We start from the raw sequence: 15,299 nt of genomic DNA, 5'->3' as shown, positions 1-15,299 counted from the left end.
TATAGTTTCTCTAGCGAACAGTAGATTTACTCTGTCAATGAAATGATATGCAGGAATTAGTGTTTGAAAGTTGGGGGGAGGCATTGTCTGGTCCGAGGGTTGGAAATTTGAGAAACCAAAGGGCTTGAGTCTGTTACTAGGGGTTCAAAGGCATGCTTCTCCAAGAAAAGTTTGAATATCGTGAGTTTAAATATAACATTTGCTTCCTTGGGGTTTTTTTGTATCACAAAATAACAGAAAAAGTGTTGGGCTGTGTTACAATGGGCACCACAGCTTTCTGTATGTTACACGTAAAACAGATGTAGATAAAGTGCTGAGGTGTCATGATACAAAAAAATATTCTTGTCTTTCAATTACAGAACAATTGTGAGTGGGAGATCAACCCCTCCATCTGCACCAGCGAGCCGAGAAGGCAGTCGAACACGAGAACCCAGACAGAAAGAAACCGAGAAGCCGGCGGAAGTGGTTAAAGAATGGACTGTGGATGAAATGGAACTCAAAACGAGGGCAATTATCGATGAATATTTGCATATACAAGACAAAAAGGTGTGTTGATTGTGAAACAAAATGTGTATTATCAAAGTTGTAAAAAATGTTTGCCCCAGTATGTAGAAAGACCAATGTAGTGGTTTTGAAAAATTAAATAGAAATTTAGGATTAATATTGAATGTATTTTTTATGTATTTTTTTTCTTTTCCTTTTCTGACATTTAAGTTCGGTTTTTTTTTTTTGTTTTTTTGTTTAGGAAGCAGTTTTGTGTGTGACAGAGTTGCGATGTCCAAGCATGATACATATATTTGTACAGACTGCAATAAACCATGTGCTTGAACGTTCAAAACCAGCTAGACGCCAGACCGGGGCTTTCCTCCACGATCTCATCAGACAAAATTTGATAAGTGTCGATACTTACTTAAAAGGGTGAGCCTTTACCAGCCTTTATTGATTTTGATTTTTTTCTTCAAGTTTACCTGAGGTACAATGTTAGATAATCTATGACTGTGATTAGACATGTTCCAATGATGGATTATATTAAACAAATTGTTTGGTTGGGCACTACTGAAGTGATGATCGATTATAAAAGTCTAATATGTCAGTTGTAATTGTTCATCCAGTTTAGATGTAAATATGTTGGGGTTTATGCTTATTTTCATGAATTCTTAAAGAAATAAAGATGTTATATAGCTATTAACAGTAGGGAACATGTATTGCTTTAGTAGTACTGTCAGAATGCTTGCTTGTTATTAAAGTAATGTAATGATGCAGTAAATTGTTTTCGTTTTGTTTTTTCAGTTTAACTGAAATTCTGCAGTTTGCTGAAGATATGGAAATTGATATTCCCAAGATATGGAAATATTTAGGAGAGCTTATTGGGCCAATGGTACAGGATGGAAGTGTTCCTTTGAGCTTCTTGCAGCAAGCTTGCAAACCTCTGATAGAGAACAATAAAGCTGGCATCTTGATCGCTGAAATCTTGCATGATGCCAGTCAAGAACTGGTGAGTAATGTAATAGAGCAAACACTGTAAGCATAGCCACTATTAAAGCTGGTCTGACTCTTGGCTCTTTTGATTGCCAGATGTATGGGATAAAATAGATGGTCACAGATGCCTCTTAATAATGTCATAAGTGATGGAATCTGGCAGTATGTGGCACAAATGACAATGAGGCAAGGACCTCTAGCGTTAAAAAGATGAGGACTGGGATACAGAGATTGACAACAAAAGAGTTTAAAGATGGGAGAATTTGCCAGATCGGAAGAGGGGGGGAATATCTCTTAAAACTGACTTAAAGCTTATGGTATTAGTTGTCGAAACTAAATCATCATTTCATGTGAAAGGGGATGAATTGTGCACTCTTGTGTTGAAATTGGTTATTAAAAGTTTAATTTTGTTCTTATTGGAAGATGTGGAATTAGGAATTGAAATAGTTTAAGAATCGTTTCGGTTGCTTGGAGGCTACCACATGTCGGTCCAAACAGTACTTTGTAATAGTAAGTAATATGAATTTTAAACTTGATGTGTCGTAACCTATAGATTACCAGGGCTGTAATTTATAGTAACCAGTTTAGAGGTTAACCCCATGCTATGCTTGCTTTGATGCATGTCTTTAAACAAAGAAAGTCCGATTTCAAGTATTTCTTTTAATGTAATTAATCTTGTTTTCTCAAAATATTTCGATTGATTCTTTTCACAATCAGGGTCACAAGATTGTAGGAGATACGACTAAAATCACACAAAAATACTGGAGATAATTGACATGTCTTATGCATGTGACAATTATTGCTTAGCAAATAAACTGACAAAGTTACTTCATGGATGTCTGATACCAATGAGTACATCTAAGATATTCCGAAAAGTCGGTAACCAATTCATTATTTAATTAATTCGTACTTCTTCGTAACGAATATTTTAATCATTAAAGGGGTAGTTACAACTACCTTAAGGTTGCTTTGTGGAACGGCTGTAAAGTTTACGGTGCCAGTTGTAAAATTCACCGTAAGTCACTACAATTAACCTTAGCTACAATTCTTTCATGGAACGGGGCCCAGGGCTGTAATTTATGGTAACCTGTTTAGAGATTAACCCCACGCTATGCTTGCTTTTATTCATGCCGATGTCGACCAAAGCTCTGTTCTTTAAACAAAGAAAGTCCGATTTCGGGTATTTCTTTTAATGTAATTAATCTTGTTTTCTCAAAATATTTCCATTGATTTTTTTTTAACAATCAGGGTCCCAAGACGGTAGGAGATTTGTGGCGGTCATCTGGTCTTCAATGGTCAGATTTTGTTCCACATCAAGAAGTTGAGCAGTTCTTGAAAGATAAGGTGTGTTTTATATGTTAAGCATTTGTTTATCCTACAGTAGACAATGTGGTGATTTTGTTTTTGATTTTTTTTTCTGCAGCCTAGTACTAATGCACCGCTGTCTTATTTCCATAACCCCTCGCTGTATTCAGTAGATGCAGGAACCTACTTAGCATGTGATTACAGCCAGGGCCGGACATAGCACTGTGTTAAAATGTTTCGTCTGATGCATGGTCAGTCTAGGATTGATCCCTGTCGGTGGCCCATTTGGCTATTTTCTTTTTTCCCAGCTAGTGCATTACGACTGGTATTTGTAAACTGACGGCGAGTGTGTTCTGTTTTGTGATTGGTTAATTACATTATTTTTCCGGGATCAAATAGACAATAACACCTAGAAAGCAATTGGAAAAGGCAAAGTTGACGATTCAAGGGTCTATAGTTAGATTATAGCCAGGGATTTTTTTTCAAGAAATACCAAATATACAGTTCTGTAGAAAAACGATTCAGTTTACAATGGACATAACCATATTGAGTTTTTAGATTTGCAGGTGTTACTGTCAAAAATAACTTTTCCGGGATCAAATTGACATAACGCCCGCAAATCGAAAAACTCGATATGGTTATCTCCTAAATCAAAGGCTGTGATATGGTATGTTATGTTCTGTCTGTGGGATGGTATGTTATGTTCTGTCTGTGGGATGGTATGTTATATTCTGTCTGTGGGATGGTATGTTATGTTCTGTCTGTGAGATGGTGCATATAAAAGATCATTTGCTACTAATGGAAGATTTCCTCTCCTAGACGTGTTTAACTTGCCAAAAGTTTTACATCGAATAGCCGAAGATTAATAAATCTGTGCTCTAGTGGTGTCATTGAACAAAGCAAACTCAACTGATTACATCTGATTTTGTGTACATTGAGCTCGGCTAAGAATGGAATAGCTCAACTGATCGAAAAACATGGTGCACAATATCAAATAATCCCATACCAAAAGGGGATTATTATTGTCACCATTCATCTATATGTTTGTGATGTGATAACAAAAAATGTCTTTGTGAAGTCTTTAAAGAAACAAACCTGTAATTAGACAGATCACTGATGCTATATTAAAAGTGAATAATTCAACCATCTTCATAATTTCTCTATTTTGTACATACGATTGGTACATTTGCCACTACCTGTCATGTATTGCATATGTAATGGGGTTTTTTGTTGGGTTTTCAGAACTTGGAGTTTACAGTAGGTCCATCTTCGCAGCCTAGCACGCCTACAAGCAAAGTTTCATTTGACAAGATCTGTGACGACTTGAAAGAACAGCTCACGCAATCTCACTGTGATAACGAAAATGTATTTGACTGGATTGAGGTAAAACACTGACCAACTAACTATCCCTGTAATATCAGAACATGTAAAATTTGGGGAAATGAAATCATACTGTAACATTGTTAATTATCATTTACTATTCAAAATTTAATTCTTGCTTTTGTGTATTTCCTAGTCTGTTCTACAGTTAAATGTTTTGATGGCAGAATATGTCTCCAAATTTCAATGAGGTAGAAAGGAAAAAAAGAAACTAAAATGAATGTCATCCAGTAATGTTAGAAACCAAACCTATGATTTTCAAGGATTTTTATTAACATACTTTAATATTAGTGTTTTAAAGCAGATTGGCTGTGAAATCCCTATGTCTTTGTGTTGCTTTGAAAGTAGCCCAGTGGTAAATGGCTCGCTTGATGCATGGTCGGTTTGTGATAGATTCCTGTCGTTGGGCCTATTGGGCTATTTCTCTTTCTCGTTCCAACCAGTGTACCACGAATGCTATATCCAAGGCTTTAAAAAAAATTGTGTTTTGAAAGGGTGGGGTGGGATGTCTTAAAATTTGCAACTAATTTCAATTTTTCATAACCCAACTATGACTCACAGAATTTTCATGACATGTATAAAATTATTACAGCTGTAAATGTATAAACCTTGTTATATATTTCACTAAGACCCACCATCTTGATGTTTTTTTACTGATGTTCTGTTTGCAGGCGAATGTGTCTGAGGAAACCACTAAAGATCCTCGATTCATCCGAGCCTTGATGACGGCTGTATGTTCCAATGCTATATCTGGTAAGAAAGAGGTTTATTAGACCCTCCAACCGGAGGTGACTCTAGGTTTCATCTCTATCTCTGTCCCACATATAGTTTTCCAGACTTCTGTATGTTCCAGTCCTCTATCTGGTAAGAAAGAGGTTTATTAGACCCCTACCAGTCCAACCGGAGGTGACTCTAGGTTTCATCTCTATCTCTGTCCCACATATAGTTTTCCAGACTTCTGTATGTTCCAGTGCTCTGTCTGGTAAGAAAGAGGTTTATTTTTTCTGGCAGGGCATAGTCGTTTGTGATATTGAAAATGCACACGTCGAAATTTGGTATGTGATAATTTTTAATTCATTTACAGTGTAAATATATTTTATTTAATTAAGGTATCGAGCTTCATCTTTTAAAAAAATCATCAGTTTTTTCTTCCATATTGGTATCATACCCCGGTTGAATGTTTAGTTCAATACCATAGAAATTGGAGAAATTTAACCAGGTACAGATATTTGTCGAGGATTTTGGGGGGGGTGGTCTGCTTTTTATCAATTTCAGCTTTCTGCATTAAAATAATGAAAATTGGATATTACCTCAAGTACTGAAAAGTGACCTTTGAATATGGTGTAAAGTTTTTATCTTTTATTGACTGGATATCTTGTTTTGGCTAAACAGAGATGCATGGTTTTGTAAACTGCTTGTTTTTCTGCAGGTTCTGGTAACATGGCCAAGGCTGACCCGGAAAGCATTCGGTCACGACGAGCCTTGTTACAGAAATATCTGGAACACAAAGCTCTGTTTGAGCTGCAAGCTCTGTATGCTCTCCAGTGTCTCGTCTTCAAGTTGGAGCATCCACCTGGTCAGTACAGCAACACCAACCATTACCTTTCATCATGTTTTCATGAAATTTTATCACTTATTAATGCTTAAATGTGTTTGGGTTTGTTATGGGTTTTTTTTATTTTTTAAATCCCACTGTTTTTTAATTCCCTCTTTATTTCTTTCCAATCTGCCAGCAGCCCCCATCTCTTGTGGTCCATCTCTACACTCCAGTGCTTGAATATCCATAACATGAAAGAAAGAAATATAGATATGTTTTATTTAACGACACACTCGACACATTTTATTTACAGTTATATGGCGTCAGACATATGGTTAAGGACCACAGATATTAAGAAAGGTAACCTGCTGTCGCCACTTCATGGGCTACTCTTTTCAATTAGCAGCAAGGGAACTTTTATATGCACCATCCCACAGACAGGGTAGTACATACCACGGCCTTTGATATGCCAGTCATGGTGCACTGGCTTGGAACGAGAAATGGCCCAATGGGCCCACCGACGGGGATCGATCCTAGACCGATCGAGCGAGTGCTGTACTACTGGGCATTGTTAAGAGACACCTGTATAATCCCTGCAGTTAAGAAATTTACCATGGCAAAGAAAACCCCATATCATTGATAAACACCCTGAATATAGTCTTAAGGCACAGAAAACCCATATCATTGATAAACACCCTGAATATAGTCTACGGCACAAAAAACCCATACCATTGATAAGCACCCTCAATATAGTCTTACGGCACAGAAAACCCATACCATTGATAAACACCCTCAATATAGTCTTACGGCACAGAAAACCCATACCATTGATAAACACCCTCAATATAGTCTTACCGCACAGAAAACCCATATCATTGATAAACACCCTCAATATAGTCTTACACCATTGATAAACACCCTGAATATAGTCTTACGGCACAGAAAACCCATACCATTGATAAACACCCTCAATATAGTCTTACGGCACAGAAAACCCATACCATTGATAAACACCCTGAATATAGTCTTACGGCACAGAAAACCCATACCATTGATAAACACCCTGAATATAGTCTTACAGCACAGAAAACCCATACCATTGATAAACACCCTCAATATAGTCTTTAAGGCACAGAAAACCCATACCATTGATAAGCACCCTCAAGTCTTTAAGGCATAGAAAACCCATACCATTGATAAACACCCTCAATATAGTCTTTAAGGCACAGAAAACCCATACCATTGATAAGCACCCTCAAGTCTTTAAGGCATAGAAAACCCATACCATTGGTAAGCACCCTCAATATAGTCTTACAGCACAGAAAACCCATACCATTGATAAACACCCTCAATATAGTCTTTAAGGCACAGAAAACCCATACCATTGATAAGCACCCTCAAGTCTTTAAGGCATAGAAAACCCATACCATTGATAAACACCCTCAATATAGTCTTACGGCACAGAAAACCCATACCATTGATAAACACCCTCAATATAGTCTTACGGCACAGAAAACCCATACCATTGATAAACACCCTGAATATAGTCTTACGGCACAGAAAACCCATACCATTGATAAACACCCTCAATATAGTCTTACAGCACAGAAAACCCATACCATTGATAAACACCCTCAATATAGTCTTTAAGGCACAGAAAACCCATACCATTGATAAGCACCCTCAAGTCTTTAAGGCATAGAAAACCCATACCATTGATAAACACCCTCAATATAGTCTTTAAGGCACAGAAAACCCATACCATTGATAAGCACCCTCAAGTCTTTAAGGCATAGAAAACCCATACCATTGGTAAGCACCCTCAATATAGTCTTACAGCACAGAAAACCCATACCATTGATAAACACCCTCAATATAGTCTTTAAGGCACAGAAAACCCATACCATTGATAAGCACCCTCAAGTCTTTAAGGCATAGAAAACCCATACCATTGATAAACACCCTCAATATAGTCTTACGGCACAGAAAACCCATACCATTGATAAGCACCCTCAAGTCTTTAAGGCATAGAAAACCCATACCATTGATAAACACCCTCAATATAGTCTTACGGCACAGAAAACCCATACCATTGATAAGCACCCTCAATATAGTCTTACAGCACAGAAAACCCATACCATTGATAAACACCCTCAATATAGTCTTACGGCACAGAAAACCCATACCATTGATAAGCACCCTCAATATAGTCTTACGGCACAGAAAACCCATACCATTGATAAGCACCCTCAATATAGTCTTACAGCACAGAAAACCCATACCATTGATAAACATCCTCAATATAGTCTTACTGCACAGAAAACCCATACCATTGATAAGCACCCTCAATATAGTCTTACAGCAAAGAAAACCCATACGATTGATAAACACCCTCAATATAGTCTTACGGCACAGAAAACCCATACCATTGATAAACACCCTGGATATAGTCTTGCAGCAAAGAAAACCCATACCATTGATAAACACCCTGGATATAGTCTTACGGCACAGAAAACCCATACCATTGATAAGCACCCTGAATATAGTCTTATGGCAAAGAAAACCCATACCATTGATAAACACCCTGAATATAGTCTACGGCACAGAAAACCCATACCATTGATAAACACCCTCAATATAGTCTTTAAGGCAAAGAAAACCCATACCATTGATAAACACCCTCAATATAGTCTTAAGGCACAGAAAACCCATACCATTGATAAACACCCTCAATATAGTCTTACGGCACAGAAAACCCATACCATTGATAAACACCCTGAATATAGTCTTAAGGCAAAGAAAACCCATACCATTGATAAACATCCTCAATATAGTCTTACGGCAAAGAAAACCCATACCATTGATAAACACACTCAATATAGTCTTACGGCACAGAAAACCCATACCATTGATAAGCACCCTGAATATAGTCTTACGGCAAAGAAAACCCATACCATTGATAAACACCCTCAATATTGTCTTTAAGGCAAAAAAGTGCCATGGAGAACTAAAAACTCCACAGCATTGCTGATTGCCTGTAACCATTTGCATTTTGAATTGTGCTCATAAATGGCGTACTCTGAAAGAAATGCGTGTTAAAATATCCATGTTAGATGCCAAAGAGTTGTGGGTGGGATTAGGCTTGTCTGTATTTCTCCATTACTTTAACATATTGTCTGTTCATCTGATTGTTCAAAGGTGGGGGATGTCTTACTTCGTTTCAACTTTGAATATTGGGTGAGGTTTGATGTGGGTTTTTATATGCCGTCTATAATGGGTTGTATTATGGTATGGTGTTGTCCGTCCGTCTGATGCATACGGGACCATCAAACCTCACATGTAGGAACAACATGGGATGGTGGTTGGCCCAAAACAAACTGTTCATCCATCCCATTGCAAAAAATTCACATAATTAGAATTGAATCATACCCGTAACATATTCATTAATATCTATGGTTTTCCATCAAACTCCTGATGGGTGTATCATGTACCTCACTGGTACTCTTGGTATTTTATTTTTATTTTTCAAAGTAAGCATTTTCAAAGTGGTGTTATGCAGAAGAATAGTAAAGTATGCTTTGATCATGTTCTGCCAAAATTGTGGAATTTGAACAACTATTATAAATAAATAAATAAATACACTTTACGGCAATCTGATGGGTCCAGAGGTGCTTACTTTTTTTCATTTATATCTCTATGAACCCCCAAAAAATTAAGCCACCCCCACCACTGACTCGCACTACTTTTGTGCAACAAGCCGGATTATTCTGGCAATCATATTTAGATATTTTGAAGAAGATGCCTGAAAGCTACAAAAAATGTATACGATAAATTAATGGAAAATGCTATTGCAGAGTAGACATGGATCTATAAGCATTGATTTAAAAAAAGAAAGAAAAAAAAACCTTCGCTAATCATGACATGACTCGGTCGGTGGCCAATGAAATCATGTAGGAAACTTCACGCCTGTAGCTTACATGTAAGCGATTTCTACAGCTGTTGGCGAAAATTTAATGGTTCCATCGACAGCATAAATGTTAGACACGTTCCCTTCATTCACTTTCATAAAATATAAACTAAACACGAATAGGACAATTTCTTCCAATATAACTAAATGCACAGCAGCTAGAGAAAATGACGTCATTTACAAAAACTTGCCTGATTCAAATACTAGTGAATGAACGTTTGCATTCTTACGCGACATACGTATCAATGAAGTTTACACAAACAATACTACAGGCGTATTTAAAGCTAAACAAAGTAAATTCAGTTATGTATTGTTAAAGTATGCATATAAATTTAATTATAAGATTTAACCGCAATTATTTTTTGTTTCATGCAAGTATGAATAGAAAAAAACAATGTGCACACTTTTGTATGACCCGCTACGCGGGATCATATAGTGTGCACAATGTTTTTTTTGGTTCATACTTGAATTAATAAAAAAAAAAATTGCGGTCAATTCTTAAATAAATATTTCTATTAAGTGAAGTTTTTTTATTATTATTCTACCCACAGGAGTCCTGCGGACATTCTTCGACACATTGTACGATGAAGAAATTATATCAGAAGATGCATTTAACCAGTGGGAAAACAGTAATGATCCAGCAGAAGTGGATGGCAAAGGTGTCGCTCTTAAACAAGTCGTGCAGTTCTTTGCCTGGCTTCGTGAAGGCGAAGAGGACGAAAACGACAGTTGATTCTTGGAGCTGTGTAGAAAACCTCAATAAGTATTTATTACTGAAGCTGCAATACTGAAATTAGGAATGCCGACAAATTGATTGCAACCTCACTTGTGTGGATATAAACAAGCGTAAATAGAGACGATTCTTTTCATAACGCGATTAACTGTATAAATGTGTACATGCTTTTTTTCCATGTTGCCGTTGTGATATAATGTACGATGATGCAGGCTGGGCTTTTTTGACTGGGTTGCGTTTTCAGTCACTGTGGCAAAACTGTTAATTGTCACATTTCGAGGGAACACCCCTTTAAAAAGGACCCGTTGTAGATCTTTCACTAGTGGATGTGCCCTAGAGGAACGAGCTGATGGATCGAATGTGTTTTGTGTATAAATGATCTTTTTGTAATTGGGAATTTATAATATTTGAAATGCATATTATGACATTACGTATGCTGATACCGTTTTTGTTTTTCCTTTGAAAGCACTCATATTTTGTTTTAATGACTGCAGTTTCATTTATTGTGCAAAGCACAGGATCGTATTTAAAATGCCTCAAATTTTTGTCCAAATGAATTCTCTGTCGGCTACTTGCATATGTGTATTTGGTTTTATTGGTGCTAGATTCGGGTTTGGATAAAAAAAAATCTTTACAAAGTGTATATATTTGTTACAGCACCAATTGACTTCCAAACCATTGTCAGTTTATTGGTATAAATCATGTTTTTGATATCCAAGGACTTAAATTATATTTATATTTGCATAATTGATATGCATCGGAAGTAGGGAGACGTGATTACTAAGATGTGAAATATTTGTTGAACAATTATTCAACTGTTGTGCGTATTCTGTGGTGAAGATAAACTACTTGCGGATTTTTAAATATAACATATGTATTCTTCCTGCATCTTAAAACACCTGACTTTATGTGACGAAGTATAATATAATATATAAAAAATATATATACATATAAATATTTCTACTATGTGCTAATGGTTATATAAAGACTTATAGACAGCCTCTGGTTTCTTTGAACTAAAAATGTGTGGAAAATGTTCATAAAGGTTTTTTCTGTAAGCAGTGAAAAAATTGGTTTATCTGTGATGAAACTTTTTCCCTCACTTGAATACCTGCAGATGCCAGCGACTAAATTTGATAAATTAAATAAAATGAAGTGTAAATAAATAAACGTTGACAGATCTTTAAACAAAAGGGTTTGTGTTTTTTGTGTTTATTTTGTGAGAATCTAGTGGATGTCCCCCAAAATAAGTATTTAATATACTGAAATGTATATGTGAAAATGCATCAGTCAAATTTGTAGTTGTACAGAGATGCCAACCATTACGAATTTGGCAGAATCGTTACAAATTTAAAGCAAAGATTATGCTATTACGGTTGTCTTATTCGAAATTCCGATTTTTAGAAAGAAAATCGTAATTTCGTGTATGGTATTTGGTTTCTGATCGTAATTTGGATTGGTATATCAAAGGCTGTGGTATGTACTACCCTGTCTGTGGGATGGTGCATATAAAAGATCCCTTGCTGCTGATTGAAAAGAGTAGCCTATGAAGTGGTGACCGTGGGTTTCCTCTCAATATGTGTGTGGTGCTTAACCATATGTCCGACATGACATAACCATCAATAAATGTGTTGAGTGCATTTTTAAATAAAACCTTTCCTTTCTACCTTTCCTGTATTAGACATGAGATTAATCTCTAATTTGATGGTAGCAGGTTTCCTCTCAATATGTGTGGTCCTTAACCATATGTCCGACGCCATATAACCATAAAATGTGTTGCTTGCGTGGCAGGATTGAACTAAGTCGGTGGATCCATTCAACTAAATTTTTTTTTCTCATTCCAACCATTGCACCACAACTGGTCAAAGGCCGTGGTATGTGCTTTCCTGTCTATAAAAAAAAGTGCATATAAAAGATCCCTTGATGCTAATGGAACAATATAGTGGTGTCATTAAACAAAACAAACTTTATAAAAAAAATTATTGATTCATCAAATTGATTAATAATCGGTGGATGTCAAACATGGTGATTCCTATTTCCTGTCTATACTAGTAGGTTTGCAATATGATGTTGGTGAAATAATTTAGGGCGGCTTAACTCTGTGTTACAGAGCTAGCTTGATGCATGGCCGGTCTGGGATCGATCCCTGTCTGTGGGCCCATTGGGCTATTTCTCGTTCCAGGCAGAGCACTACGACTGGTATATCAAATGCAGTGGTATGTGCTATCCTGTCTGGGATGATGCATATAAAAGATACCTTGCTGCTAATCGATAAGAATGGCCCATGACATGGCGACAGTAGGCTTCCTCTCAATATCTGTGTGGTCTGATCTATGTAAGATAGTTACGTATTTATATCTTTCTTCACCGTTCCTTGTAACATGCCCCATTGATTAAGGAATTGAGTTTTTCCTTGAGCTAGTCGTGGCTGATTGTCGTGTATACAATCTAATTAAAATTAGCTCCACTATTACATGTAATAGTGGAGCTAATTTTAATTAGATTGTCGTGTATAATACTGAAAAATCAACCGTTTAAATATTATTGAACTTTGATCTATATTGAGAGCGAATGATTAAAAATAAATCATTGTAATTCTTGAGAATCCACGTGATTAATACCACTTGTCTCTAGTGGATAAGCTGCTGAACAATCAAGCTGACAACAGTGGTTCAAATCCTGTTTAAAAGTTTGCTCACACTTTCATTCATCTTTCTCGTCTATCGCCCTCTGCCTATTGTTCTCATAATCTAAATAAAAACAACCCTTTCCAATTTGTCGCACTATTTCAATCTGTTTCTACCCTGTCCGTCCATGTCCTTCCGACTAATGGGCAGGACTTGGCTCAGTGGTAAAGCACTCGTTTGATGCGCGGTAGGTTTAGTATCGATCTCCGTTGGTGGCCCTGTTGGGCTATTTCTCGTTCCAGCCAGTGCTCCACAACTGGTGTAACACAGGCGGTGGTAGGCTATGTACTATTATGTCTGTGGGATGGTGCATATAACAGATCTTTTGTTGCTAATCGGAAAAGAGCCCATGAAGTGGTAACAGCTGGTTTCCTCTTATAAATGTGTGGTCCTTACCATGTGTGACGCCATAAAACCGTAAATAAAATGTGGTGAGTGCATCGTTAAAACATTTCCTTCCTGTCTTCTAAGCTGTCCACATCATCGCCTACCTGTCTCGACTTTCTGCGCGGGTGCAGTCTGTGTGTACTTCCCTGCACCCACCTGGCAACCTCGTCCTCTTCCGCTAATACAGCTGGCGCGAATGACAGCCGGTAGTAGGTGGTTACAAGTGTCTCTTGACAATGCCAGAAATAACTACTGAACACTTCTCTATGAAAAGTTGGATGCACCTCGAACTTTGACCCAGCCGGAAGTAATTTGGTTTAGTACTAAATACATTGAGTGTCTCTAGATAAAAAGGTAATTTTAAATAGTAGTAGCAAGGAAGCAAGTATGGACCCATGACCTACTTTTTCGTGACTGTCTTCGGTGTGTCCAGCCAGTGCTGGTGTATCAAAGGTCATGGTATGTGCTATCCTGTATGAGATGGTGCATATAATAAAGACCCCTTGTTACTAATGGAAAAATGTAGTGGGTCTATACAAAATTTTCTTCTAACTTGTTTTAAAATGACCATATGTTTGACAGCTCCTTACATAGGCGATGATAAATATAAATCATAGCCGATATGTATGTGCTTAGTGGTGTTGAACAAAATTCAAAAATTTAACTTCGTTTTTTTTCAAAATGACCATATGTTTTTCTTCCTTTTTTTTTGGGTGTGGGGTGTGGGGGGGGGGGGGGGGGGGTGTAGTATGTCGGGTCTTTCGGAAAATTCTGTAGAAAAAGAGTTTTGACCCTAACCACCCATACACCGACCCTGCAAACGCAGTTGATATGCACTATTGCATAGACAGGATTGTATTGTCTGACACCCAATGGTTGATGTATTTTTCGTTGTTAATCATTCATTCATTCTTATTCATTATAATAATATTATGCGGTTACCAAGGCCTTTGTACTTCACGATCGTTATGCCACGTCGACAGATCAGAGATTACGGAAGTCAACAGTAAACCGAAAGTAGCTTTTGGCGATATTATTGGTGACAGAATTTGTTTCTTGAAAACATTTAACTAGTTTTGGTTTCAAATTAATGAACTACTTCACTTGTCTAGATACTTTTTCAGTAAGTGTTGTAGCCATAGCTGCAGGCCTATGCCTAGGTAAGTAGTATTATCATTTGTAGCTAGTGCAGGGCGCACTGTAACTCAATACTTTCTACGTCCCTTCGGACTAAAGTAGTGTCGGAAATAGAATAAAAATATTTTCGTCAATTATTTCTTTCATATTAAACTGACAAATGAATATTTTGTAAATACCTATTTAATGATACTCTACCGAATTTAGCATTTACTTGTTTGGGCTCTCATTGATGTACAAGGTGGTTTTTACACTTAAAATTAAAATACAGATGTCAGTAAACAGATTTGTGACCTTTATTGGAACAGGCTATAACACATTTTGATGAATATGTATCAATTTCATTTACCCTTAAACAAACTTTTAATTTAAAACTGCAAGATAACTGATTATTTTGAATTGTAGAAATGTAAACATTATTGCAACCACTTAAAGGTGCTATATTAGAAGTTATATGTGATCATCTGTTTGTGATAAAGATTCTCCAATAAAAATGTATTTTCTACTAGTAGATAAAATCATTTCCTATAATCATAATTATGGGCATATAGTTAAAGGTGTAGTCTTTAAATGTTAAAGCAAAATTTAATAAAAACATGATTTGCAACTTTGAGATAGCACCTTTAATACCGGAAAATAGATCAGACTCAAAATGGTTTCTCGACACTTTTGCGCAAAAGTTACTTA

General features: G+C 36.7%; 2 protein-coding genes across 6 annotated transcripts in view; both read left to right on the top strand.

The window, feature by feature from the left end:
• Positions 1–11,589, top strand: part of LOC121390239 (eukaryotic translation initiation factor 4 gamma 1-like) — a 74,189-nt gene extending 62,600 nt beyond the window's left edge. For both annotated transcript variants that reach the window (XM_041522015.1, XM_041522013.1), the window contains exons 22-29: positions 360–546; positions 746–918; positions 1,291–1,495; positions 2,728–2,823; positions 4,027–4,167; positions 4,836–4,917; positions 5,594–5,740; positions 10,220–11,589. In XM_041522015.1, the coding sequence (XP_041377949.1) occupies positions 360–546; positions 746–918; positions 1,291–1,495; positions 2,728–2,823; positions 4,027–4,167; positions 4,836–4,917; positions 5,594–5,740; positions 10,220–10,401 (1,213 nt within the window). In that variant the 3' untranslated portion in view covers positions 10,402–11,589. The remainder of the gene's footprint in view (positions 1–359; positions 547–745; positions 919–1,290; positions 1,496–2,727; positions 2,824–4,026; positions 4,168–4,835; positions 4,918–5,593; positions 5,741–10,219) is intronic.
• A 2,647-nt stretch (positions 11,590–14,236) lies between these two features.
• Positions 14,237–15,299, top strand: part of LOC121390240 (eukaryotic translation initiation factor 4 gamma 3-like) — a 99,804-nt gene continuing 98,741 nt past the window's right edge. For all 4 annotated transcript variants that reach the window (XM_041522016.1, XM_041522018.1, XM_041522017.1 and 1 more), the window contains exon 1: positions 14,237–14,635. The gene's annotated coding sequence lies outside the window, so the exon portion shown is untranslated. The remainder of the gene's footprint in view (positions 14,636–15,299) is intronic.

The sequence above is a fragment of the Gigantopelta aegis genome, chromosome 15 (assembly GCF_016097555.1).
Source record: "Gigantopelta aegis isolate Gae_Host chromosome 15, Gae_host_genome, whole genome shotgun sequence".
Classification (NCBI taxonomy): domain Eukaryota; kingdom Metazoa; phylum Mollusca; class Gastropoda; order Neomphalida; family Peltospiridae; genus Gigantopelta; species Gigantopelta aegis.
The sequence above is the reverse complement of the archived record's forward strand: the minus strand, read 5'-3'. Positions and strand labels throughout refer to the sequence as shown.